Source organism: Astyanax mexicanus, chromosome 2 (assembly GCF_023375975.1).
Source record: "Astyanax mexicanus isolate ESR-SI-001 chromosome 2, AstMex3_surface, whole genome shotgun sequence".
NCBI classification, from domain to species: domain Eukaryota; kingdom Metazoa; phylum Chordata; class Actinopteri; order Characiformes; family Acestrorhamphidae; genus Astyanax; species Astyanax mexicanus.
In genome coordinates, this window is record NC_064409.1 from 48,673,262 (window position 1) to 48,699,399 (window position 26,138).

The 26,138-nt window shown below is 39.6% G+C and overlaps 1 protein-coding gene across 8 annotated transcripts in view; it reads right to left on the reverse strand.

The window, feature by feature from the left end:
- The window catches only part of LOC103047119 (neogenin), a 231,936-nt gene that overhangs the window by 123,247 nt on the left and 82,551 nt on the right, over nucleotides 1-26,138 (reverse strand). For all 8 annotated transcript variants that reach the window (XM_049474428.1, XM_049474430.1, XM_049474426.1 and 5 more), the window contains exons 3-4: nucleotides 3,406-3,681; nucleotides 1,335-1,485 (exon numbers count right to left, since the gene is read on the reverse strand). In XM_049474428.1, the coding sequence (XP_049330385.1) occupies nucleotides 1,335-1,485; nucleotides 3,406-3,681 (427 nt within the window). The remainder of the gene's footprint in view (nucleotides 1-1,334; nucleotides 1,486-3,405; nucleotides 3,682-26,138) is intronic.

The window sequence follows — 26,138 nt, forward strand, 5'->3', positions numbered from 1 at the left end:
TCAAACTCTGGAACGCAGTCTCCGACCCTAGGACGCAGCCTGTCTCAAGGACGCAGCCTCAGTCCCTAGATTTAAGCCTAAGGATGCAGCCTCTGACCCTAAGACACAGTCTGTCTCAAGGACTCAGCCTCGGTCCATAGGACGCAGTCTGTCTCAAGGACTCAGCCTCGGTCCATAGGACGCAGTCTGTCTCAAGGACTCAGCCTCGGTCCATAGGACGCAGCCTCAGAACCTAGAACGCAGTCTGTCTGTAGGACGCAGCCTCAGACCCTAGATTTAAGCCTAATTTATACTTCTGTGTCGAACCTAAGGTGTAGCCTATACACAGTGTCGAACACAGCCTGTCTCAAGGAAGCAGCCTGTCTCAAGGATGCAGCCTGGGTCCCTAGGACTCATCCTCGGTCCCTAGGATGCAGCTTCGGAACCAAGAACGCAGTCTGTCTCTAGGACGCAGCATTGGACCCTATGAGGCAGTCTCGGACTTAAATGAAATATACCAATGCAACGCATGACACAGGCAGCAGCAGCTCTGAGTGGTCCGCTGAGCTACCCACACCTTCCCACCTTCGCGTTTTAAACTGTAGTGCAAACAGAGTGAACAATCAAACGAAAGTAAATCTATGTTAGCCTAATTTATACTTCTGTGTCAAACCTACGCCGTAGTCTATGCACAGCCTCAGTCCCTTGGATGCAGCGTCGGACTTTAGGATGCAGCCTTGGACGCTAGGACGCAGCCTCGGCCCTGGGACGCAACGCAATGCACGACGCAGGCAGTAGGCGCTCTGATAGGTCCGCTGAGCCACCCACACCTTCCCACCTTTGGGTATTAAACCTCAGAGTGACGCAGTGGATGCACAAACACAGAAGTACTCACACAGGCTATGTGTTGACTTGATGCAGAATTATAAATTCACCTTTAGTTCTGCTGTGTGAACAAACCCAAAATGTGAGGAATTAACAATGCCAGTTCAGATCATTCGGGACACGGCATCTTTCTGTATTTACCCTACTCTAACACATCAGATTTAAATGATGGTATTTAATATTCTGCAGCTGGGTGAGGCGTGTTAGAGCAGCTGTACAGTAGTAGATCAGTGGTATACAGAGTGCACTGAGTCTGCAGCACTGAGACAAGACACAGAATCATAGTTATAAGAAGACTGCACAGAATGCACGCTCAGCAGATTTCTGCATATCACAAATGTTTAGCTGATGCATATAAATATACACCAGCCTCCCTCGAAATTCCTGCAGGTCTTTTCAGTGCTGTGGCTGTGCGGGTCTAGGCAGAAAATGAAGGCAGCAGTGATGGAGAACACAGCGGACACGCTCACCTTTCATTTATGACCTTGCCGTCCAGCATCCAGCGGATGATGGGGAGAGGGTAGCCCTTCACCACGCAGGGCAGCAGTACTGTCTCGCCCACAGCTTTGGTCACAGCAGCAGGACCCAGCAAGACCTCCATCCTCTCCTCAGCAGCAGATTCTGAGACGACACAGTGAGGAAAGAAATATAGAAATAAAGAAATATATAAAACTCGTATTTCTTCACTCACACTCTTATATCATATCATAAGAAAAAGGGTTTGAATTATATGATATGATACTGAAAGATGACAAATATATAAAAGCAATGATCTGGACAAACGACAAAATCATACATGTTTAGAGTGAGGTTACAGCACTCTGTCTTCAGCAATTACACTGTCTTACAACATGAAACATTACTGCTGTTCCAGGTATCAAATATTAGTGTTAGAATTAAGAATTTGAAGGAATTACTCATTGGACTAGATGAACCCAGCAAAAACTCCACCCTACAAAAGCTCTCATTTCTTTTCATTTACAAAGCTTTTTTTTTTTAGAATCAGTTTCATGAATACCCCTGAATAAACTCAAAAACTAATATAAGAAAAGGTGAATTATAAAACTATATATATATTTTTTTTTACAAATCTTGATGCACTGACTCATTACTCATTACATAATGGCAGAATTATTCAATATGTCTTGAGCATAGGCCTGTCACCATTACTATTTTTGTGAGGATGATAGGGGTGTGCAATAGAGTATACAACTAACAACAACAATTTTATTTAGTTTAAATATAAAAGAGTTTCATACATTTTAGTAGCAGCATAAATATCTTTAAACATTCGTAACTTACAAAGACTAAGATTTTGAATAAAATACTAATAATGTAAGAAAAATCAACCACAAAACTGAAGTGCAGAGTATGTAGTGCAAACACAACCTGCAAACAAATAATTAAAAATAAAAGCCAGTAAACTGATCAATAAACACAAAATATATACTGCTTTCAAGAATATTGCAATTATCACAATTTTTTTTTTTTACATATCAAGAGTTTTTGGCGATATTATTGCGTATGATGCGCTGTCACACACCCCTATCAGATGATCCTAGCAGGTTTCAAACAATTGTGATAAAATATATTAAGATCATTTTTGTTCGTTGTTTAATAGCATGAATAACACAATTACATAGTTTTTCATTGCATAGTTAGTAATTGTTTTTTTTTAAGGAATATTCAGACATTTTTATTAGAATTTAAACATTTTCCAAAAATCAAAAAACAAAACCACCAATAAATGCTGTAAAAAAAAAAAAAAAAAATGCTGTATTCAAACAAAATGACATTCTGGCCGTTCACATTAATATGAGATATTAAGGTCAGCAGTCATGACAAGTGTACAAGTAATTTGTTGTATAATAATATGTTATATAAATAAAACTTATCAAAATATAGCCACATACTGTCACTCACATCTGTTTTAATAGATATATAATGCGAAATGAGAACAGTGTGAATTTTTAATTTGCTAAAAACAGCAAATAAGTAGTACCCTGATGTGATAATCAGGGGTGGGTGATGTGGCATGATGTTTAAACGTATAATATTGTTCACAATATTCAAAAATGTAGGCGATATTATTGCGTACGATACTATATGACACACCCCTATTGCTCATGCCGAAATACAAAAACTTGAATGAGCTTGATACTTGAGTGAAGGACTTCAAGAAAATTAAGTATTTTAGCTGGTGGAATCTTTTCAAACAGTTCTTTCATATTTGTAACCCTATAAAAGTTATTTCTGGTGGTTAAAAGTGCACAACAGTCTACTAAGATGTCTTTAATAGTTTGAGGAGTATCACAGAATTGGCAGACTGGAGTCTGTTTGCCAACCAGGAGGTGGCGGCAGGTAAGAGCTGTATGTCCAATTCGGCACCTAGTCATGATTGTCTGATCTTGTCTATTAAGTCCATATTGCCTTTAATACTAATGATTGGGGAATACTTTAATGATAAGGAAACAGATACACTGCTCATCCTAAGTACCGGCGTGTTTGTATCAGTTATCTGTATCTGTATGGTATCATTACCTGGTAAAATGAGTAGCTGTGCGTCCTCGCTGCTTTTGGCCGGTCCCAGTCCCTCTATTACACAGCGGTACAGGCCGGCATCTGCCTGCGAGGCATTGCTGACAACCAGAGCGCCGCTGGGCAGCTGGACCAGCCGGCTGTCCGTCTCCACGGGCTGCCCAGATCTCTCCCAGTGGGTGAAGGGAACAAGCTCAGCGCTCACCTCACAGCTCAGCACCTCGCTCCCCCCGGGACGCACAGACACCCCCTCCGGCTGGCTGGAGAACCGCGGCAGACCTGCCAGAACACACACACACCACTCAGTTAGAACACAACTGGCCTAATGAGACAAACAGCACAGTGCTGAGAGAGAGACGTGTTACATACCATAATATTAACACAAAAGACTCACAGTAGAAGCATATAGAATTAAGTGTTTATTAAACCTGCAGCTGTCAATCAATCTAATGTATGGCTAGTAAGGATGCAGCTCTTCAGGGGATGTGTGAATAAATAACAAGCTCTGTTAAAGTTATAAATGGAACAATAATTGAATTTATGAGCACACAAAGCACACACATACAATACACAATACACACGCACACACACACACATTCCACTGGGCCATTTGTCTTTGCTCTTTTTCTCAACCCTATAATGACCTGGAAAGCGAAGGTACCTCTAAAAACGCTGTGGAATAAGAGCTCAGCAGAGCAGGTTTAGCAGCTCAGCTTTATAATGGGCTATTTATACTATTCCAGCAGCACTTTACTCCTCAGCTCAGCACAACACTTTAAACAGACAACAGGGAGAAGCTATAGTGACATCCTTATGTTTTCATTGCCTGTTTGTTTCTCTCTGCTGATTTGGAAGCTGCTGTGGTCCAGATGAGGTGAGAGCGAGAGAGTGTGAGTGTGAAAGTGTGTGTAAGAGAGAGAGAGAGAGGGAAAGCAAGAGAGAGAGAGGCAGGCAAACAGATAGACAGAAAGGTAGGAAGATAGTGGAATACAGAAAGAGTGACAGTGATATGGTAGAGAGACAAGTGAGTGTGAGACTAAAGTAAAGAGAGATAGAGTAGAAAAAAAAGAAAAAAGAGAGGACAAGTGAGAGAGAGAGAGATGGAGATAAAACAAGACAGACACATAAGTAGAGAGAGAGAGAGCAGGAAGGGAAAAAAGAAGATTGAGAGAGACATAGAGAAAGATAAACCAAAGCTAAAACACGGCAAAAAGGAGAGTGAGATGAAAGAGAGTGATGTGATGGCTAGCAAAAGATAGACAGATCTAGAGATAGAGAAACAGGAGCGAGACCAAGTGAAACAGAAAAAAATAGTGTGAGAGAGAGAGAGAGAGAGAGCAAGGGAGATAAGAAGACAGAGCAGGAGAAAGACAATAGGAGAGTGAGATATTAATAGAGGTAGAGGGAGAAAGAGAATAGAAATTGAGCAAAAGAGAAAGTACAAGAATGTAAGTGACAATGAGAGAGAAAAAGAGAAAGATTGTGAGAGAGAGAGCATGTGAGAGAAAGAGTGTATGTGTATGAAAGCAAGCATGAGAGAGTGAGAGAAAAGTGTATGTGTATTAAAGAATGTGTGAGAGCATGAGAAAGAGTGTATGTGTGAGTGTATATGTGCGAGAGCATGAGAGAGAGCGCAAGTGTAAGTGTGTGAGGGAGAGGATGAAAGAAAGAGAGAAAGTGTATGACAGAGTGAGTGTAAGCATTAGAGAGAAAGAGAGAGAGAGAGAAACAGAAAAGTGAGAGACAGACAGAAAGAGAAAGTGAGATAGCAGTAGAGGAAGAGAGAGAGAAATAAAAGGTAGATTTAGAAAGTGAGAGTACAAGATTGTGAGTGACCATGAGAGAGACAGAGAGAAATATTATGAGAGAGAGCATGTAAGAGAAAGAGTGAATGTGTATTAAAGCAAGCATGAGAGAGTGAGAGAAAGTGTATCTGTGTGAGAAACTGAGACCATGAGAAAGAGTGTATGTGTCAGAGAGAAAGAGAGTGAGTGCAAGTGTGAGAGAAACAGAGAGAGTGTATATGTGAGAAAGCATGACAGAAAACGAGTGTATATGTGTGAGGGAGAGCATGAGAGAAAAAAAAAGAGTATAAGTGTGAGAGAAATAAAGAGAGTGTATATGTGAGAAAGCATGACAGAAAACGAGTGTATATGTGTGAGGGAGAGCATGAGAGAAAAAAAAAAAGAGTATAAGTGTGAGAGAAATAAAGAGAGTGTATATGTGAGAAAGCATGACAGAAAACGAGTGTATATGTGTGAGGGAGAGCATGAGAGAAAAAAAAAAAAGAGTATAAGTGTGAGAGAAATAAAGAGAGTGTATATGTGCAAGAGCAAGAGAGAGTGTTTACGTGAGAGAAATAGCGTATGTGTGGGAGAGCATGAGAGAGAATAAGTGTATGTGTGTGAGGGAGAGCATGAGAGAATGAGAAAGAGTGTATTTGTGAGAGAAAGAGTGAGTGTTTATGTGAGCGAAAGAGAAAGAGTGTTTATGTGGGGGGAAAGAGAGAGTGTATTTGTGAAAGAAACAGAAAGAGTGTTTATGTGAGAGAAAAAGAGAGTGTATTTGTGAAAGAAACAGAAATAGTGTTTATGTGAGGGACAGAGAGAGAGAGTGTATTTGTGAAAGAAACAGAAAGAGTGTTTATGTGAGAGAGCAAGAGAAAGAAGGAGTGTATTTGTTTTAGGGAGAGCATATAAGAAAGAGAGAAAGAGTGTATGTGTAAGAGAATGTGTATGAAAGAGTGAGTGTAAGCATGAAGAAGAAAGAGAAACAGAGAGAGTGAGAGACAGAAAGAGAAAGAGAGAGAGAGAGAAAGATGGCAGCAGCCCAAGGAAGGGTCGCAGACAGGTTTGCGAGTCAAGCCTGAGCCCAACAGGATGTTGCCAGATCCTCTCTCCACAGAAAGTGGCAACAAAAGGCCACAGCGGGGGAATATTAACCACTACAAACATCCACCCTGCAGTTGCCTTAAACCGGCCAATCACGCGGCCGCAACACAACACATTACACTAATCTACTGCAGACCCCACACAGTAATAAAAACCAGCACCTCTCTGCTGGGTCAACTGGTTCATAACAGTGGAGCATCTGATGCTCCTTAGTCAGAGCAGAACACAGTAAACATCCTGACAGACTAACCACACACACACACACACACACACACACACACACACACACACACAAACACACACACACACACAAAGCCCCTCTGGTGCTACTGCCGCTCTGTCTGAGAGACAGGGAGAAAGAGAGAGAGAGAGAGCGAGAGAGGGAGTGTGTGTGTGTGTGTGTGTAATTGTGAGCATGTGAGTGGGAGTGTGTGAGTACACACAGATTCCACAGGCCAGCACTGATCCCTCTGCTCACACACAGCCACAGGGAGATCATTAAACACAGCCGCGGGCTGCTGAAGCCTGGGGGGAGCTTTTTACTCCAACACACACATATACAAACACTCTCTCACACACACACACACACACTTTACTTTACTCAGCCTTTCTATCATTACTCACCTACAGACTGCAAACAAGAGACTGTGCTTCTCACTCTCTCTGTGTACAAACTGTCTTTCTTATCCTCTTTCTCCCTCTTATCCATCTCCCTCTATCTCTCCTTCTTCTCCCTCTAGGTCCCCTGCTACCTCCATCTTTCATCTCGTCCCTTTCTCTTGTTCTTCTCCCAGTTTGTTCCCTTCCTGTCTCGTTTATCCTTATTCTTCTTCTCCTTGTCCCTATTCCTCTCTGTGCTTCTGTTCTTTCTCTCCTCGTCTCTGTCCCTCTTTTCCTCCCACTGTCCCCCTCTCTCGCTGTCCCTGTCTATCTCCATCTCCATACTTGACTTGACTTGACTTTCCTCCTTCTCTCTCGCAGTCCCTCTGCTCTTTTCCTGTCCCACTTCTTTTTCTCCCCATCTCCATCCCTCTCCATATCTTCTCGCATGTTCATCCGTTTTCCTCCCTTCCTGTCACTCTTATTTACTATTTCCCATGTTATCACTCTTTTTCTCAGTTTCCTTTTTTTCCCTTTCTCCCTCTCTCTCTCTCTCTCCACCCTTTCTCTTATCCTCCTGTTGCTCTTTTTCTTTTATGTCTCTCTACTATCATGTCCCTCGTCCCTCCTTTTCTCTTGTTCCCGCTCTCTTTCTTCCTTCTGTTCATTGTCTCCCTCCCTCTAGTTTTTACTCTTTCATGTCATTGTCCTATCTTGCCCCCCTCTTTTTTCTCCCTGTCTCTGTCCCTCTCCATGTCCCTCGCATGTTCATCTGTTTCCCTCCTTTCCTGTCCCTCTTTTTCACTCTTCCCCATGTTGTCAGATCTTTTTCAGACTCCCTTTTTTACCTGTCCCTTTTTTCTTTCATTCTCATTCTCTCATTCTCTCTCTCTCTCCCTGCACCCTATCTCTTATCCTCCTGTCCCTCTTTTTCTTTCAGATCTCTCCATCACCCTGTCCCTCATCCCTCTATTACTTGTTCCCCTTCTCTCTCTGGGGTAATTTTCTGTTTTATGAGGGGGGTCCTCTTTGATTTTATTCCCGTCCGGAACAACCATGTGTGTGTTTTTTTCAAACGTCCTCTGAGAAAATTACCTTCAGTTTTTAGCTCTTTACCATGTTATCAATCTTTGTCTCAATCTCCCTTTTTCCTGTCCCTTTTCATTCTCCTTCTCTCTCTCTGCACCCTCTCTCTTATCCTCCTGTCCCTCTTTTTCTTTCATATCTCTTCCATCCTTTCCCTTGTCCCTCTATTTCACTTGTGCCCCTTCTCTTTCTTCCTTCAGGTCTCTCATTTCATTCTCTCTCTCACTTTCTCTCTCTCTCTCTCTCTCTCTGGGCTGGGACAGTTAAGCCTCTCTCTGAAGACTCTGCTAACTTCGCTCCATTTTATCAGTAATGACTCCACTCACTCCACTTTATCTGTAATGGGCCAAACCTTCAGTCATTTTACAGCTCTATACCAAATCCCCCAGTGTCAAGTGTGCCACATATACCCCTCTTTTCATTCTCTCTCTCTCTCTCTTTATCCACCCACTGGCGGCAGCACTAAAGCTGGCAGTGTGTCGTGCATATGGGAGACAGACTTACACAGCTTGCTTTCAAAACCCCTGGCACACATCTCTCTCTCTCTTTCCTCCCTCTCTCTCTCTCTCTCTCTCTCTCTCTCTCAGTGTCGCTCTCCATCAGCCCTCAGCAAACAGCCCAACAAAAAAAAAAGCCTCCTCAGACGGACGAGAGCAGAGAAACGGACACTCATTTCTTCTTCTCTCCGCAAACATTTGCTGGAATATTACCTCCCTCACTAATGCCCAGTGCTGCCCAGCCGGCCTTGATCATCTGACCAGAGCTCCTGACCACCTCCAGGCTGCGCAGTGTGAGGGGAACAGTGGCTCTGTGATCGAGGGCTCGAGCCGAGGGTCTGTGGCCGAGGACCCCACACACTGACCTAACCCCAGCCTTGGAGAAGTAAACAGAGTTTATGCTCGAGAGTACACACAGACCACACAGCCACCATTCAGCACCTCCACAACCACCTCAACTACAGAGACCACACAAACACACACTGCAGCTCCTCACTACAGTAAACAGTGCATGTGGGAGGAGCCAAGCCAAGATCTGTTCCATAGCTCTGCTTATACCAATATAGACTAATATCAAAACTAAAACAATTTCTCCAATTACAGTCCAAATAAAAATCTAAATAAATCAGAAAAACTGTCCATCTGTAAAATAATGCTATTTGCAGCCAATCCAACCAAGCCCACTTTACACACCCTCACACTCACTCAAATACATTATGTGTGAGATATTACACAAATTAACTTTTAATGAGGCAAGGTGGATATTATACAGTATAATTACAGTGATACAATGACTGGTGATCAACATTTTTTTAATTAGTCTAAAACTAAACACTAAATCAATATATAGTTTTTCGTCTTATCAATAATTTGTTTTCGTCTTAAGCCCTATCCGGACGGGACAAGGTTCTCAGGGTGTCATGGTGTAATTTTCTCTTTTATGTGTTTTTCTCAGACATCCTCTAAAAAAAAATACAGGTTGAATTAGCTACTGTTTTTCACTGAACTCTGTGGTCCTCCGGTAAATTTAGTCCCATCCGGACTCACATCTCTGAGTTTCGTCTCCTTGTGTATAATAAAATAGCAATTTGTCACGCACTGTAATTACACTTTGGGCACGCTTTTTCACCGTGATCCACGTAAACACAACAGCGAGTGGAAATGGAGGAGCTACTGAACTCGATGTCTTGAAAAAAACTCACTAGTCCTCCTGTTTTCCAATTGCTAATCCCGTCCTAATAGGGCTTTAGAAAAACATTTCAAGGATTCAAGTGATTCACTTTTTGATTGTGTCTTTAGTTTTATGAAAAAGATATACTGTTGCTGCTGGAACAAAAACATTTTAAATATTTCAGCTGTTCTTTATACTGTAACAACATTTCATAAAAACACAGACTAATAGAAATACTTTAAAAAATGATTTGGAGCACAATATTTTTGCACTTTTTGACTTTCAGTAAGAGTTAGGAATGCTCATCTCCCATTCTGAATAAACATGGTTTTGTTTAGACAGTGATGATATATTTATTAGCATTCAAATGTCTGAAAGACACTGTAAACACACAAACATTGATTTCAGGCTCTGTATAGTTCATGTTAGATTCTGCTTTCTACATTCCAGAAATGTTTATACACCAACTCCAATAACAGAGGATTGGAATGTCAAGACAGTTACATTATAAACTTATTGAGTGTTTAATAATTTCACTGACCACCATGTTCTCTATTGTGTTATTTAGTGAGAAGAGTCCATTAAAGGAGAATCCCGTGTGTGAAATGGATTTGGGATGTAGTGTAAATTTCAGATTTCTCCGTTAATGTGAATGATCTGACGTGTTTGTTTCAATTGTTTTATTTATGTGAAATATATAAGCATTTTTTTGTATTTCAAATAAAATGTTTAAAATGTTTAATTACTTTTTCTTAACTGAGTGTGAAGGCTAGGGGTGGGCAATACTATATCGTATACAATATATCGTGACACAGAAATATCATGATATTAAAAATCCATATCGTGATAATAGGGCTGTTCTGTCTTAAAAGTCGTCTATTATTTACTGTGAAGCTGTAAGTGTATTTATTATATAATTGTTTTATTTTGCAGTTTATATGCATGCATTAAATATTCTGCAATATTGTTTGCTGCATTATATTATTTTATGCTATATTATTTATTTTGCCACATTATGATTATACTGTTATACTATTATACTATATTCCTGAAATTAACAAATTATTTTAGTTTTCCTATATCGCCAAGAATATTGTTATCGCAAAAATACCCTGAAATATTGTGATATTATTTTAGAGCAATATAGCCCTAGTGAATGCATTTTTATATTATTGGTACAAAATCTTTCAATCACAAGAGCACTGTTTATTGCTCTATCCAATTTGGATATTTGCAAAAAAATAAAAAATAAAATAAAATAAAAATGTCCAATATTGGCAGATCCTAAAACATAGATATCCTCAAGACAAGACTAAAACTATACCTATATACCACAGCCCTGCACATCATATTAAAGGGGTACTAGTAAAGTTCCCCCTACAGATTTAAGAAAGGATTTTTGAGGACACAATATAAAATCTGTTTTTTTAAAGCAGAGGGCTTGCTCTTATTTAAATTACGCTATTATTCAGAAAATAAGAAACAAAAGAAGGAAAAAAACAAGAGAGAAGTTTTATGGAACAAACCTGGAACACAGCACACATGAACATAACAGATGTTCCACATTCTGCCACAAAACCTGGCCAAGTTTTTACTAGCATCATCTTGTAGAATGTGACATACAATAAACCACATTAAGACCCCCATTATCACACATCTGCAGTGGACTTTAACCTCAACCCCCATATCAGCCATATACACTGTCGCTCTTTACTGTGAGGTGGGTTAAAGGCAGAGGTTTTACTGTGACTGCTTCTAAAATGTGGAAAACTGTGGTTATTATCTTATGTTCACAGTAGGTCTTCTGATTGCGACACTTTTGAATCTTGTATTAATGTGTTTTGTGTTAGGAGACTTTCTGCTACTGTACTTGAAGTGCTATTGAATCATTAACCTACTCTTTGTGGGCTCTGTACAATTAGTGTGAAAAGTGCTATAGCTGTTTTGGGGCTTGGGAGTGGCCCAGAGCATTGATATCTGGTCCTCATAAAAACTAGTGGTCTAGGGAGGGTTCACTTCTACTGAACTCAAGTGTGGTATGCTGCAGGTGTGGACGCTATCCACTCCAGGTGCTGCGTGTAGGGTTGCGTGTTTTGTTCACTACGTAATGTGACTGCTTTGAGGCATCACGTTACATTCTGTTTTCTTTTTTTTTTTTTTAAGTTTTGTGATGGTGAGGAAAGGCTTGCAGAAGAGACTTTCAATGGCCACAACTTAGTGTTAAACTGAAGCAAATGACCATTTTGTGAACCTACATATAGAAAAATGATGTGGAATTGCATGATTATGTGAAAACACACTAGGGATAATGAACCCCTCCATCTAATAAGCCCAGAATGATCCCTATAAGCGCAGATTCATGTATCCGGACTTAGAAAAAGCTATGGGTTCACAAATGTAAATGGTCAAAACCAGAATAGGCCAAATTTTCCATCAAACAAGCTCTCAGTAAATGTATTATTTTGATTTTGGCAGTTGGGTGGCATTTTCTTTTTCAACAGTTCTTCATTTTATTGCATGCAGGCTTTTTCAAGCTTTCCATTTTCAAATCACCAGTTTGGCACATGATGGCTTTTTAAAAAATATATATTTTGTCAATTTGACTATCAGCAAGTGCTAGAAAAGTGCTAATGCTTTTCATGTGTTTAGCCTTTTTGATCTAAAGCTTAATCATTGTATATTCTACCCAAATTAAGATTTTTTTTTTAATCCAATTTGGTCCTAATAGATACGGAATTAAAAAAATAAGATCCGTGTACCCGCAGTTCAATCACTCGTTTTGTCTTCTGTAAACAGATAAGGCAGACTGCACTTGGGCACATCACACCCCATAAAGGGAAGACGACAACACAGTGTTGGATCATTCATTTCTAATATCACTGGCTATACATTCTCAGATTAAATATTTCATGAGCCAGCTTCAGTGACTCAGCACATTTCTGTTTTAATATCTAAATATCGATCTTACAGAGACACGGGGAGGGGAGAGAAAAAGAAAGAAGGTCAGATTAAGAGAACAAGACAGCTGTGTAAAATGTAGTGGATGGCTTTCGTTATTTTAAAGGGCGTTAATGAAGGAACTCTTAAGCCGTCCGGGAGCGTTGCTCTGTAACTGGATAACTGGAACAATGAGGATTAAAACCCACCATCCAGGCAGTACCATTACTTTCTGCCACCCAAAACCTAACAACAGCCATTTGTATGCCAGAGTACACACACACACACACACACACACATACAAACACATACATATACACACACACACACACACATAGATGTGAAAGAGTGAGAGTTATGCACTCACAGGCCTTGCACTAGATTTTAACAACCCTGGATGTGACAGACATTGTAATTACGTGGAGCACAGCCTCATGACAAACGAGTAGCAGGGATCAATGCTGAGCGCCCAACTAATATCAGCTGGATCTGCAGCAGAGCTCAGCCTGGCAGAGAGAGAGAGAGAGAGAGCAAAGGAGAGAGAGAGAGAGCAAAGGAGAGAGAGAGAGAAAGAGAGAGAGAGAGAGAAAGAGAGCCAAGGCCCAGTAAAAACATTAAAAATGAGCCACAATCTAAAGAACCACACAGCTACACCATCAACCCAGGCAGCTGGAGACCATATGGACCTTGTATATGTTCAGCATTTGGCTCAACACAGTCATCCTTCACAAAAAGCAGCACAGTGTTCTCTTTTTATCAGATGGCAGGCTGTGCTATGAGAAAGATCTTAAAGCAGAGTGGCCGCAGTTCTCCTCTTCTCCAGCCAGCCGTACTTTCATGCTGAATGTTTGGCAACGCGGTAGTGGACCACCGAACATCAGAGCGAGGCTTTACGAACCCCTCCTCTTTTGAGGTTAGTCTCCTTCATCTGGAAAACAGAGGCTGAACACACAAACACACACACAGAAACACACACACACACACACCCACACACACCCACACACAGTCCACAACTCGGCCTAAAAACAAAAGCAGCCCAATAAACCAGACCTTAACCTCACGGCTGCATTTACTACAAACCTATTTTTCCAAAATAGGACAAAGTATCCCAAGACAAACGTTCCTTTCTCTGCTTAGTAAGCAGTCGGTTCAAGAGCTATAAAACTGAGAAAAAGCCACCAGAGAAACAACACAAGATGGCTATCAGGAGAAGCAAAACTGGAATAAAGAAAACAAGAAATAAAGTGACTCCATGGCTAATAGAGTGCTTTAACATCTACCTAGATTAAACTACACTTTCAGACTTTTCTGTTTGCTCCAAACCAGGCCTGTGGAAATATTACACTACCCATTTATCAATACAATAAATTGACATTACCTAAATAATATCTGATAAGCTTATATAATAATGTCCATTCTATTTACTTACATGAATACATGTTTACATATAAATTACTTCCTCAATATTTTTACAAGTCGAGTAATGACCAATACATTAGTAACATCACCAGCTCACACAGAGTGGATTGAGGAAGATAAAGAAAAATGTATACATCTCTCAAACTGTTATCTCTTAAACGGTCATTGCTCTATAAAAAGATTTAACTACTTCAGAATTAAGCATTATATTATCACCATTACATCAGTGACATTCAATGGTCTTAAAATGACAATTATACTAATAATCAAACTAACTTGTGGCAAAAGTCCTTTGGTCCGCTTACTAAACTGCAGTGTGAAACCAAAACTGTACGTGCGTACAACGTAATTAACTTTGGTCCAGACTTTCAAGCATAAAATCCAAATTACAAGACAGAGCAGCCGCAATATACAGTGAAGACAAGACAGCAGTATTTAAATATGGTTTTAATAGAGTCATGATGAGAGTGTTAACCAGAGGCCAGGCCTAATGGAAGCAGAGAAGAGGAGCGAGCAGTAAAAAGGTCAGCAGTACCAGCTGTGCCCAGATCTGGGATCTGGATTTTTCCACTTGTAAGCAACCAGTACCGACAGGGACAATCTGCACAGCCAAGAATATTCCTTTGCCACTGTGATCCCATCTTGTTCAAGCAGAAGGAGAGGCACACATGTCATTATTGAAAGGTCAGGGGTTGTATTTATCTTCAGAGGGTCTCCCAGTGGGCGAGTCAACTGATATACTATCTCACTTTCCAGTTAGGAACAACTAGACCTAATCCAAAGGTTTTCCTGTCTTTTCTAGTTGTGTGTTCAGTAAGCATGGACGCAGCCTTCAATCAGTAACTGTTCTGATAATAAAGGACAAGAGGAGGTCATTATAAGAGATTATCAGAGATGGACTGATCAGTTTTTGGGTCTGATACCGACTGTCAATCGTATGTCAGCTTGATTGGATGATTCCCAAGTCATCCATGGCTTCTGTAATGTTCCATGGCCAATGTAATGTAACACTATCTCTCAAAATTGACTCTGTACTTTTTAGAATCAATTATATTAAAAATTTAAATTATTTTGAACATGCCTCCTTTAGTTCCTTTCCGTCTTTTGATGTTGTACTTGTGGTGATTGTTAAACGTCTAAAAAGTTTGTGTTTTGTGTGGTTAGTGTGGTGTTTATTAGCTTTGTATTTCTGCTGTGACAATAGCTAGTAAAGCAAAACATCTCTCTCAAGGGGTATCCTGTTAGTGTTAGTGAATCTTTATTCTGTTTACTTCACAAGATGTAATTGTTTAGGGCTGTACGATATATCGTTTAAACATAGTCATTGCAATGTGCGCGTAAGCAACAGTCACATCGCAGGACGTGCAAGGTCACCTAAGGCAATGTTTTGACTCTTGACACAAGAAATAGAAACACAGTGTTGTAATTTTCTGAGTGAGCAGCGCTGTCTCTGTCTGTGTGAGTGACAGGCTACTGCTGTGTGAGAAGTGCGAGGAGAAGAGGGGTGGGGAGCTGGGGGAAAATACAAGGTTACCGCATGGCTGTGTCGCACAGTTTTGCTCAAATATTTCCAGTTATAGCCGAAATCACGCTTTTAATCCCAGAAAAACACTTATTTACCTTTTAAAAGGCCATTTTAATGCCTGATGTTTTTCTCAGGTTTTGAGTGCTTAGCTGACTCTAAAGCTCTGGCTCTCGATCGGCCCAGCGCACAGGTGGGGGAGGGGCTGGTAATGTTATAGGTCCTGCACTGTTTAATGTCGCAATATATATAATCGAAAAAAAAAAAAAAAAACATTGCAAATGTCAAAATTTTCCAATATCGTGCAGCCCTACATTCATCAAACACATTCTGAAAATATGTGACTTTAAACTGAGCCAAGCCTAGTCTGCACACAGTATGACGTAAAATGCTGGATTTTATGAGTGTCTAAAGCTGGACATCAGCTCCATAGGTCCATTTAGCAGTTGAACAAGGAACTACAGTGAGTCTCACACAGAGCTTCTGTAATTCTTAACTCCCAAATTTGATCTTATGAGCTCTTTAGGATAGGCTAAATTAGAGATCACTGAATGCATATTGTGGCCATTCAATCTTTCTATCATTAGCTATTACGATAAAGACATCCATGACAGCAAAAGATATAGCTTACATTTCATTTCCACCAGAGACACTGTGACTGAGATCAGCAGGAAATCTGGATCCTAAATTTGGAAAACCCACAAGAAGAGCCCTTCCCAATTAGCCCAGTGACGACAAGTTAAAGTCACGGCTAAAAAAAGATCAGACCCTTACACCACAGACTAAAGGAAAAGGTGCTGCTGTTTCACAGTGTCTATACATAGACATTCAAATCTAACTACTACTTCCCGCACCCGCTCCGGATAGCAGATAAGAGGTTACAGTAAAAGGTCAGTGGTGTCATTCGGGGCATGAGAGTGGAAGATGATTAAAGTGATTAGGCTCCCTGTAGGTTTAGCAGCTCTGTAGGCGTTCATATTAACCTTGGACCTTGGAAGAGATATGTGAAACTATCTATGTGGTTAAAGACATCACTCAAAGTGCTTCATGAGACACGCTTCCCTTGTAGCCACACACACATACACACACACACATGCCAAACAGGGGCATTCTGCAGGTTTGGAACGACTACAAATGGCATGTCTCTGTGGCGGTGTCTCTGTGGCAATAATATTAAAAAAATAAACAAACAATTTTGAATTTTGGCAAGGATGAAACCAAAACTTAATGTAAAGCCTGGATGTTTGCAAACATGTAAAACATGGGTCACATTAAAAATAAAATACATAGAAAATCATAATGTGGTGACTTTCAGCTTTGGAATGTGTTAGAACTATTTAAAACATCTTGTTGAATCCAAGCAATGAACAACTGAGACAGTTTTAAGAACATATGAAAGCTCAAGCCAGAATTTAAAAAATATTGTTATAATATTCTAATATAAATACACTAATAAATCACTTTGTGAGTTTATACGACAGGTGTACATGATAAACTAGCAACTTGTTGAATAATGCCATGTTCAGTTTCTTATAGAAGTTAATTATTCATTCATGTGTAGTATGGAGCATTCTGCATGACAACAAACAAACAAACAGTGTGACAACCTGCATATACTGTGTTACATATATCTGTGTAAGATTAAAAAAAGATAACACTGTCAAAACCACCAAACTCCAAACACATCTGGAGTGAATCATGTGCAGCTCAGAGTCATTCTGCTGCTGAGACTCTGAAACAGATCCAGACAGAACCGCTCTGTTGACTGGTGATGACAAACAGCGAGGAAACTTCACAAATGAATAAATAAAAGAACAGACTATAAGGCAGGTGAGGATAAAGTCAGCAGAGCAGTGCTGATCTTAAAGCCGTGGACTTACAATAACCTCGTCATAAAAGCACAACAGACTAGAACTGCATCTTACAAAGAACAATCTGGAATCAAATCTGGCTCAGAAACACCACAAAAAAACAGGCTTTATAAAAGCCCAGCACACGGCTCACTCTGAACCCGGAGTATAAATATAAACCACATCATTAATCAGAAGAAAAGAACAGAGAGCAGGAGAGAAAGAACATGCTGAGTACAACCAGGCTAACTTCAAAAAAACCCTGATGTGTGTGGAATTCTGAAGCACAGTCATGTAATTCAATTAAAGCTGAAAGGGAAAGAAGCAGCAAAACGGAAAAGGTAGAGATGAGCTGAGCTTGTGAGAGGAAATAAGAAACTGGCAGCAGAGAAAAGGTCATGGAAGTGGTGGGTGATACAGACAAAAAAAATGTAATATCACGATTAGGGTTCTCAAAAATTCACAAAATTCATGGAAATAATAAATCAATGTTCTGAAATGTATATTAATTAATTAAATTCTTAATTTTAAGACTGAAGCTTTTAATAGTAGATATTTGAGAGCAGCGGTTTTACGTTTTGTTGTTTCTGAAGCTCACTTCCTCAGCTAGCCTCAAGTACAGCTCACTACAGCTGTGTCTAACTAACCTGAGTACTGATGATAAAAACTCACTTCTGAAAGAGCGAAGTTTTAGTTAGTTTTCATTAGCCAACCGATAATAGGCTAACTATGTACTAAAAGACTAACCACTAACATTCTAACCACTCAAAAGCTAACCGCTAACATGCTAAGCAACAACAACATTAGCGCTAGAATGCTCACTGCTAACATTAGGGGTGGGAATCGTTTACTATCTCACGATTCGATTCGATTCCGATTTTGGGGGCCACGATTCGATTCAAAATCGATTTTTGATTCAAAACGATTTGATTTATAAAAATTTCTGCTTCTGGCTTATGAATCTTATTGAAAAAAGCCTCCAAAATATACACTGGTCCTGAAGCAGGTAATGTGTTACAAAAACAATAAAATGTGCAGGAATGTGGGTCCTCAGTGACAGAGGAATCACTGGGATATCACAATGACGTTAATGAACAATAAATAAATAATAAATAACACTGCTTTATTACCAGGCTACTAGCGGTGGTGTGTAGGTGACGCTGCTGGGCTGATGTGATGATAGCACTGGAGCGCTAAAGTTCAGGAGCAGCTGCTGATTAACTAGTTAATTTAAGGTCGTTGTATTTCTTCAGAAAGGGAGCAGGAGGTGGAGAAATTAATTCATATTGTCCATTCCTTAATTCCTCTGTGATGAGGAGCTGAAATTAGCTCTGATTAGCTTATTGTTATTTTTCCGTTCCGCCTTAAATGCTGCAGCCCGCTGCCACCTGTAGCGTTATTTAAGGTGGAACTGGAAAGTTAGCTAGTTAGCTAGCTAACAGTTACTGAAACTAACTACTAGCGATCTTTTTTATGCTTGTTATGAAGCATTCTGCCATAAAACATTAAAACTACACGTTAATCTAAGGTAATATAATGCTTGTTCTGCCATCTTACCGGTGATTCTCAAACACCTACGCTCTGTGTGTGTCTGGAAGATCTCCGTTTGAAGGGACAAGCGCTATCCCCAGGGTTGCCAGGTCCAACAAAAATACCCAGCCCAAAATCAGTCTAAAACCCGCCCCTCAGAATCGATTTTGGGACATTTTAAATCGATTCTGAATCGTAGTAAATGAGAATCAAGATTCTTATGTGAATCGATTTTTTGGCACACCTCTAGCTAACATGGTAAGCCCTAACAACATATCTGCTAATATGCTAACTGCCTAAAGGGTAACCGCTAACAGGCTAACCACTAGAAGTCTAACTGCTAAAATGCTAACCGCTAACATGCTAAGCAACAACAATGTAAGTGCTAGAAGGTTAACAGCTAACATGCTAAGTCCATGCTAACACTATATCTGCTAACATGCTAACCATTAGAAGGCTAACTGCTAGAAGGCCAACCACTAAAATGCTAAAGCCAGCAGCCACAGAGTGTGACTGTGTTTTATTAGCTGTAGTTGAATACAAGAACCTCTCTCTCCTTCTCTCTGTCCCTCTCCTCTCTCCTTCTCCTCTCTCCTTCTCGCACTTAACCCAGTGCTCTTTAGCCATACACATACTAAGAGACTACAGGGCCCCTCTACTGCACTGAGCATCATTCAGATCAGACCTACACTAATCTACAATCCCCCTCCCGTTAGCCCCTCCTGCTGAGCTTACACACCTAGCCTATGCACTCGTTTAGTCTGTTAATTAATGACCTCCTCTCTTCCCTCCTGCTGGATAGTAGCGAGATCATCAGGAGGTGACACAGCACATCTGCAGGCGGAGAGGAGGGGAGTGTTATTAATGCTGAAGACACACTGTAAATAAGCAGAGGAGGGATTTCACACAGTGTTTACACAAAAACATTCATGTAGAAAAAATTTCAATCATTAACTCAGAGGTAAGATTAGGGGTTTAGACCAGTAAAGAGTTCACCATCTTTCTGCAGAGATCAAACCACACCATCAATTTTTGAATTTTTGCACCAGGAGTGGCATAAAGTTATCCAAAAGCAGTGTGTAAGACTGGTGGAGGAGAACATGCCAACATGTATGAAAACATGTCATTAAAAACCAGGGTTATTCCACCAAATATTGTTTTCTGAACTCTTAAAACTTTATGAATTTGAACTTGTTTTCTTTGCATTATTTGAGGTCGGAAAGCTCTGCATATTTTTCGCTATTTCAGCCATTTCTCATTTTCTGCAAATAAATGCTCTAAATGACACTTATTTGGAATGTTTTGGAATTTATATATTTATATATATATATATATATATATATATATATATATATATATATATATATATATATATATATATATATATATATATATATATATAGCATCTGTAACCATGCTTTTACATTAATAGAGTGAATTGCTTCAGTTTTAAGTTTTTGTTTTTCCCTTTGTTATAATATCACTGACAGTTGGCTGTGGATTATTTAGCCATTTTTACCCCCATCCTTGTACCATGCTGGAATTCACTGAGCTCCAGAGAGCAAAGCATTCTTTCACTAATGTTTATAGAAGCAGTCTGCATGCCTAGGTGGTGTTTGCTTTTATACACATGGCTTATGGAAGTTGGCTTTATATTCAATTATTATTAATTTTTTTTTTAGATAGGTAAGCAAATACATTTAGCAATATAGTGTATGCACAATTGTAAACACAAAGCAGGTAATAAGTGAAAGCTCATAATCTGCTCTTTCCGCAAAACTTCTCAGCTCAATTCAAAATGTAGGATAAAGTGTATTAATTAATACATACATACAGGAGGGACTTAGGGAGTTAATAATTATTATTATTTTTTTTTTAGATTGTTCTCTAGATCATTGAAGTCCCACGAGACTAAAGAATCTGTGGCTAATTTGTGACAGTTCAACAGTGCTGTTGGTTCACTGAGGAGGAAAATCGATCATGTGCTTTAAAGCTGCATTCAACACACACAACATCACGACTGCACCCTGCGCACCTGCAGACTGATGCACTGTTTGATTTCTAGCTGCCGGTGTGCTGAGAGTACTCTGCAGGAATCCCAGGGGCCGTTCCACACAAAGTTCAGGATAGCCCACAGGAAACAAGAGCACGCACACAAATGCACTTACTGCACACAACTCTGTTCCTGCCAGAGAGAGAAAGAGAGAGCAGTTTCCACCCTCCCCTCCCCTCCCGGACACCACACACACACACACTCACACTCACTTACACCCCATCTTTAATTTAACGCTTCTGCAGTTCAAGGGAGACAATTTAAAGCGGGATAGCGCTAGTTCTGACAGTTCGGTAACAGGATTTATTTCATATGGTAATGCCTTAAGCTGCTGCTTCATTCTGCTCTCCATTCACTTCAGCTGGGAGGACTGTGTTGTGTGCAGCGCTGCTGTCCACCCCTCTTCCTCCTCCTCCTCCTCCTCCAGCCCTGTCTGACTGACAGCTCGCTCACTGGCCTCCAACACCCGCAGAGAATGGACAGTCGAGCACGCTTCCCGCTCAAGACGGCCAAACAAAAACTATTTATTAAGCTGGAGAAAGAGAGAGTGAAGCACTGACAGTTATACAGTCTTCTCAAGCGTTACGTAATTAAAGCAGTTCACATGAGAAAAAAAAAAAGTGTCAAAAAGATAAAAATAAGAAAATAAAACAATAATAAAACTGCATTTTTAAAGCAGTTTTATACTTGAGGGTCTGAAGAAAGGTTTGCTTTTTTGTGACACTGTACCCATTTGATTCAAAGTTTTGGTTTCATAATCCTATAACTAAGGGTGCGTCATGAGATCATGCCCAATCAATGTTCAGAAGAGCTTAAGACATTGCCATGTGGGTCAGCCAGACCTTTTTCTCTATCGGTTTGCTCCAGTTTCTTTTTAAGAGTCTTTTTAAGGTGTATAAAACAGCTAAAGACGCAAAACAGAGGAGTAGGGCTAAGTGGTGAAATAAGATTGGGCCTAAACCCCATATTTTTGAACAGCCTTTAACTCTGCTCTAATCTTAAACTTGAATCTCATTTTAGCAGATATGATTTTTTAAATTTGAATATTACATAGTGTATGGTTTGTATCTAGCCGTTCATCTTGGAATTTTGTAAACTTTTAATCTAGGCACCAGTACAGACTTGGGGATAGGCTATATGATGTTTTTTTTTATCAGATTGCAATACATTTTTGTTAGACTTATATGCAGCTCTGGAAAAAATAAGAGATCCCTTAAAAACCATGAGTTTCTTTGATTTTACCAAATAAAAAAAAACTCTGGAATATAATCAAAAGAAAGAGGAATGATTACAAGCCATCAAACCAAGCTAATTGAACTGATTACATTTTTGCACCAGGAGTGGCATAAAGTTATCCAAAAGCAGTGTGTAAGACTGGTGAAAAAGAAAATGCCAATATGCATGAAAACTGTGATTAAAACCAGGGTTATTCCACCAAATGTTGATTTATGAACTCTTAAAACTTTATGGATATGAATTATTCGTTTCTTTGCATTATTTGAGGTCTGAAAGCTCTGCAACTTTTTGTTACTTCAGATATTTCTCATTTTTTAAAAATAAATGCTCTAAATTAACATACTTTTATTTGGAATTTGGAAAAAAATGTCCATAGTTTATAGAATACAATATATATATATATATATATATATATATATATATATATATATATATATATATATATATATTTATATTGCCATTATCCAAGCTGAGAGGTGTCCATCTACTCTACAGAATACAATATATATACAATATATATACACAATATACAATATATATATATTCTACAGAATACAATATATATACAATATATATATATATATATATATATATATATATATATATATATATATATTGCCATTATCCAAGCTGAGAGGTGTCCATCTACTCTAGCCTTCTCACTAGCTGATTAGTTAGAGATCTTTGAGATCTGATTAGACCACCTCTTTAATGTTATTTAGATAGTGTCTTCTAAATTCTATGAATATACATGCAAGTATAGGAATAAATATTTATCCTAAGGGTCCTTTTCCTACAATATGCTAACAAGATTAACCTACCCATTAAGATTTACTGTGTAGGGCATGAAGCCCAGAAGTAAGTCTTTAATAGACAGTGATGCAGCAACATAAACACCCATTACAGAGAGCTACTGAAGCTCTGTTGCATTTCTGATAACACGGCCATGAAGAGAAAACAAGCTCAGAATGCAGCAGTGAAATGGTCCAGAAAGCCCTCAGGGTGCAGCTGAACGCCAATGAGGGAGATGATGAGGCTGCACTTCTTCAAAAGGGTACAGAAATGCTGAACAGCAAGAAGACAAGATGCAACTCCTTCAATTGCAGAACAAAAAACAGAATTATACTGGAACTAGACTGAAAAATAAGAAATCACTGGTGAACACAGACTGTGCCATATATTTCCATTCAGTTAAACTCAGCAGAGTCAGCATAAGCTCACCTTAAGAAGAAAATTAAATGAATGAAAAAATAATCTTAATTCTATCAGGTAAGGATCAGACCAGTATCAAAAGACTTGAGCTGCCTAAATGAATCAGATCTGTGTCGCATTAACATATGGCTCAAATTTGTCTGCTAATGTGAACATAGTCTTTGCCTCCATCCACAAAAGAGCAGGTTTTAAAGGTGCCTTAAGACTGATAACCTAATGAGGTGGAAATTTGATAACTCCATTTCACAGTTTTTAAGTAAACAGGCAAAACAAAACACAGCTGTTAAAAACCACTGTCAAAAAATGTTAGCTACTATTACTGTTACATTACACTGTGAAATAACATAGTGCCTATTACATTTGCATATGAACAAATATGCAATAAAAAAAGCCAAAAAAGTATATAGCATCTCCACACAGCCCTGGTCCAAATCTTACCTTGCCTCCAATAACAGGTCATAGAAGGCTTTCCCATCCACGGTGGACAGAGCGGTGGCTGATAATGATCATGACCGGCAGTGTCTGGCTAAAATTGTCAGTGCAAATGGACAAATGACTGGTAGAAATCTCACACTCATCCACACTCTATGCAGGAGACCAAACACACACTTACTACAGATCAGTGCAGCGTTCTTTAGCTTTCACATCACATGAAAAAAAAAAACACTGTGTTTTGTGTGTCCCATGACCTCTGGCATGTCAGTGTATTCTGTTAGGATGGTATGTTCTGGATGGTATAAAACTTTTTTTTTTTTGTGAGGTGCTGGCACCCCTGCCGAGGCTGCATGATGTGTTGTATTTTGCAGAGAGAATTTTAAATGCACTGCTAGAGCAGGAGACAAACATACATTGTAAAAAATAAAATTCAATACCAATGGGTGTATTTTTGTCCAATTAATTTACAATACATTTGAAACCAATTCGATTTTAACACATTTTCTGCCTGTATGTCAGTAAAATAACCTTCTTGCTGGCATGGACACAAATACCTCCAGTTTGCACCATTTCAAGCCGTTTCGGGCAGCAGCGGGGAGCAGAACTGACAGGCTTTATAGGTGTTAAAAAAGAGAACACAAAAGAAGAATAGAGGGTCATCACCAACCAATTACTTCCTCTTAATGCCTGCCATTTTCATTCATCAGCACAGAAAATAATTTTTACAGCACTGCTAGCTGATCCAGTGCAGAGTATCCTGTGTTCAGAGCTCTGAGCAAAACGCTGGAGAAAAAGTGACAGAGAGAGAGAATAAGAGAGAAAAAGAGAGAATGTGATGGGAGAGAAAACAAGGGAGAAGGAGCTTGCATCTTCTGTTTGTGAGGAGAAGGAAAAAACAGTGGAGCAGAAGCTTCCCTGGAGGGGACAGAACGAGGGCAGAAAGAGGAGTGAAAGAGGCAGACGAGAGAGCAAGACTGAGAGCATGTGTGAACTTCAGACGTGCCAAGTGTTTAATTTGAAGACAGAACCTTTCCATCCAGAACCTGGGAAAGGTTCAAACGTGTAAGTTTCATCTCCCAGTGGCTTGTGTTTGAGTCAGAGAGGGAGGAGGGGGGTTTGAGAGAGGGGCTTGGTGTGTGTGTGAGAGGCTTCAAGGGGATAGACCTCTGATCTCTGACAATAGAAAAGACCAATATAATCCAGTGTTTTATTATATCAACTAACATATAATACAGAAAGATGACAAACCCTGCACCTAATTACTGGAGATATACATAGATTTCCCTGCATTCTACTCTCCCTTAACTACATAAAATAAAAGGATTCTACATACAGCTGCATGATATATCGTTTAGTCACGCATAGTCATTGCGATGTGCGCATGCACAATAGTCACATCGCAGGACAGGCAAGGTCACTTAAGGCAATTAAATCAAACATGGCATGTTGCAATGTTTTGATTCTTGACACTAGAAGTAAATACACAGCGCTGTCTCTGTGTCTGTGTAAGTGACAGGCTGCTGCTGCCTGAGAAGTGCGAGGGGGAGGGGGCGGGGGGTTGGAGGAGTAAACACGAGGTAACCACATGGGCTTCATCCACATGGTTGGGCACGTGATTGTAAACGCACGTGTCGACAGTTGTGCACCTCAATCCAGCACAGTTTTGCGCAGATATTTCCAGTTACAGCTGAACTCACACTTTTAATCCCAGAAAATACGCTCTTATTTACCTTTTAAAAAGGAATTTAAATGTCTGATTAAGGTGCTGTTTTCCTCAGGTTTTGAGTGCTCGGCGCTGACTCAGCTCTTGATCGGTCTGAACGCAAGGCTGGTGACATCATAGACCCTGCATTGTTTAATATTGTGATATATATATAGCTGTTATGATGTTTATATCGTCAAAATAAACATTTGCAATGTAAAATTTTACCAATATTGTGTAGCCCTAATTCTACAGCTACGATTAAGGTCGCTTTGGCCGTTTATGATCCGATCAGTAACAATATGATAACATGAGAAGATGATACGACAAGAGATGAAGAGATTGAGCAGCTATGTGTGTCAAAATACGCAAATTGTCTCCAATCATTTCTCTAATTCAGCTGACACACAAAGTATGCCGATTAGGTCCTATTTGGGAGTTTTTTGGGAGAATTACAGCTGTTCTGTGCGAGACTCAGGAAGCTGCAGTTTCTTGTTCAACTGCTAGACAGAACTACTTAGCTGGCAAACAGCTGCAGACATGAGCCTGACCAGTCTGGCATTTATTTATTTATTTTTTTTAAATAACTTAAATA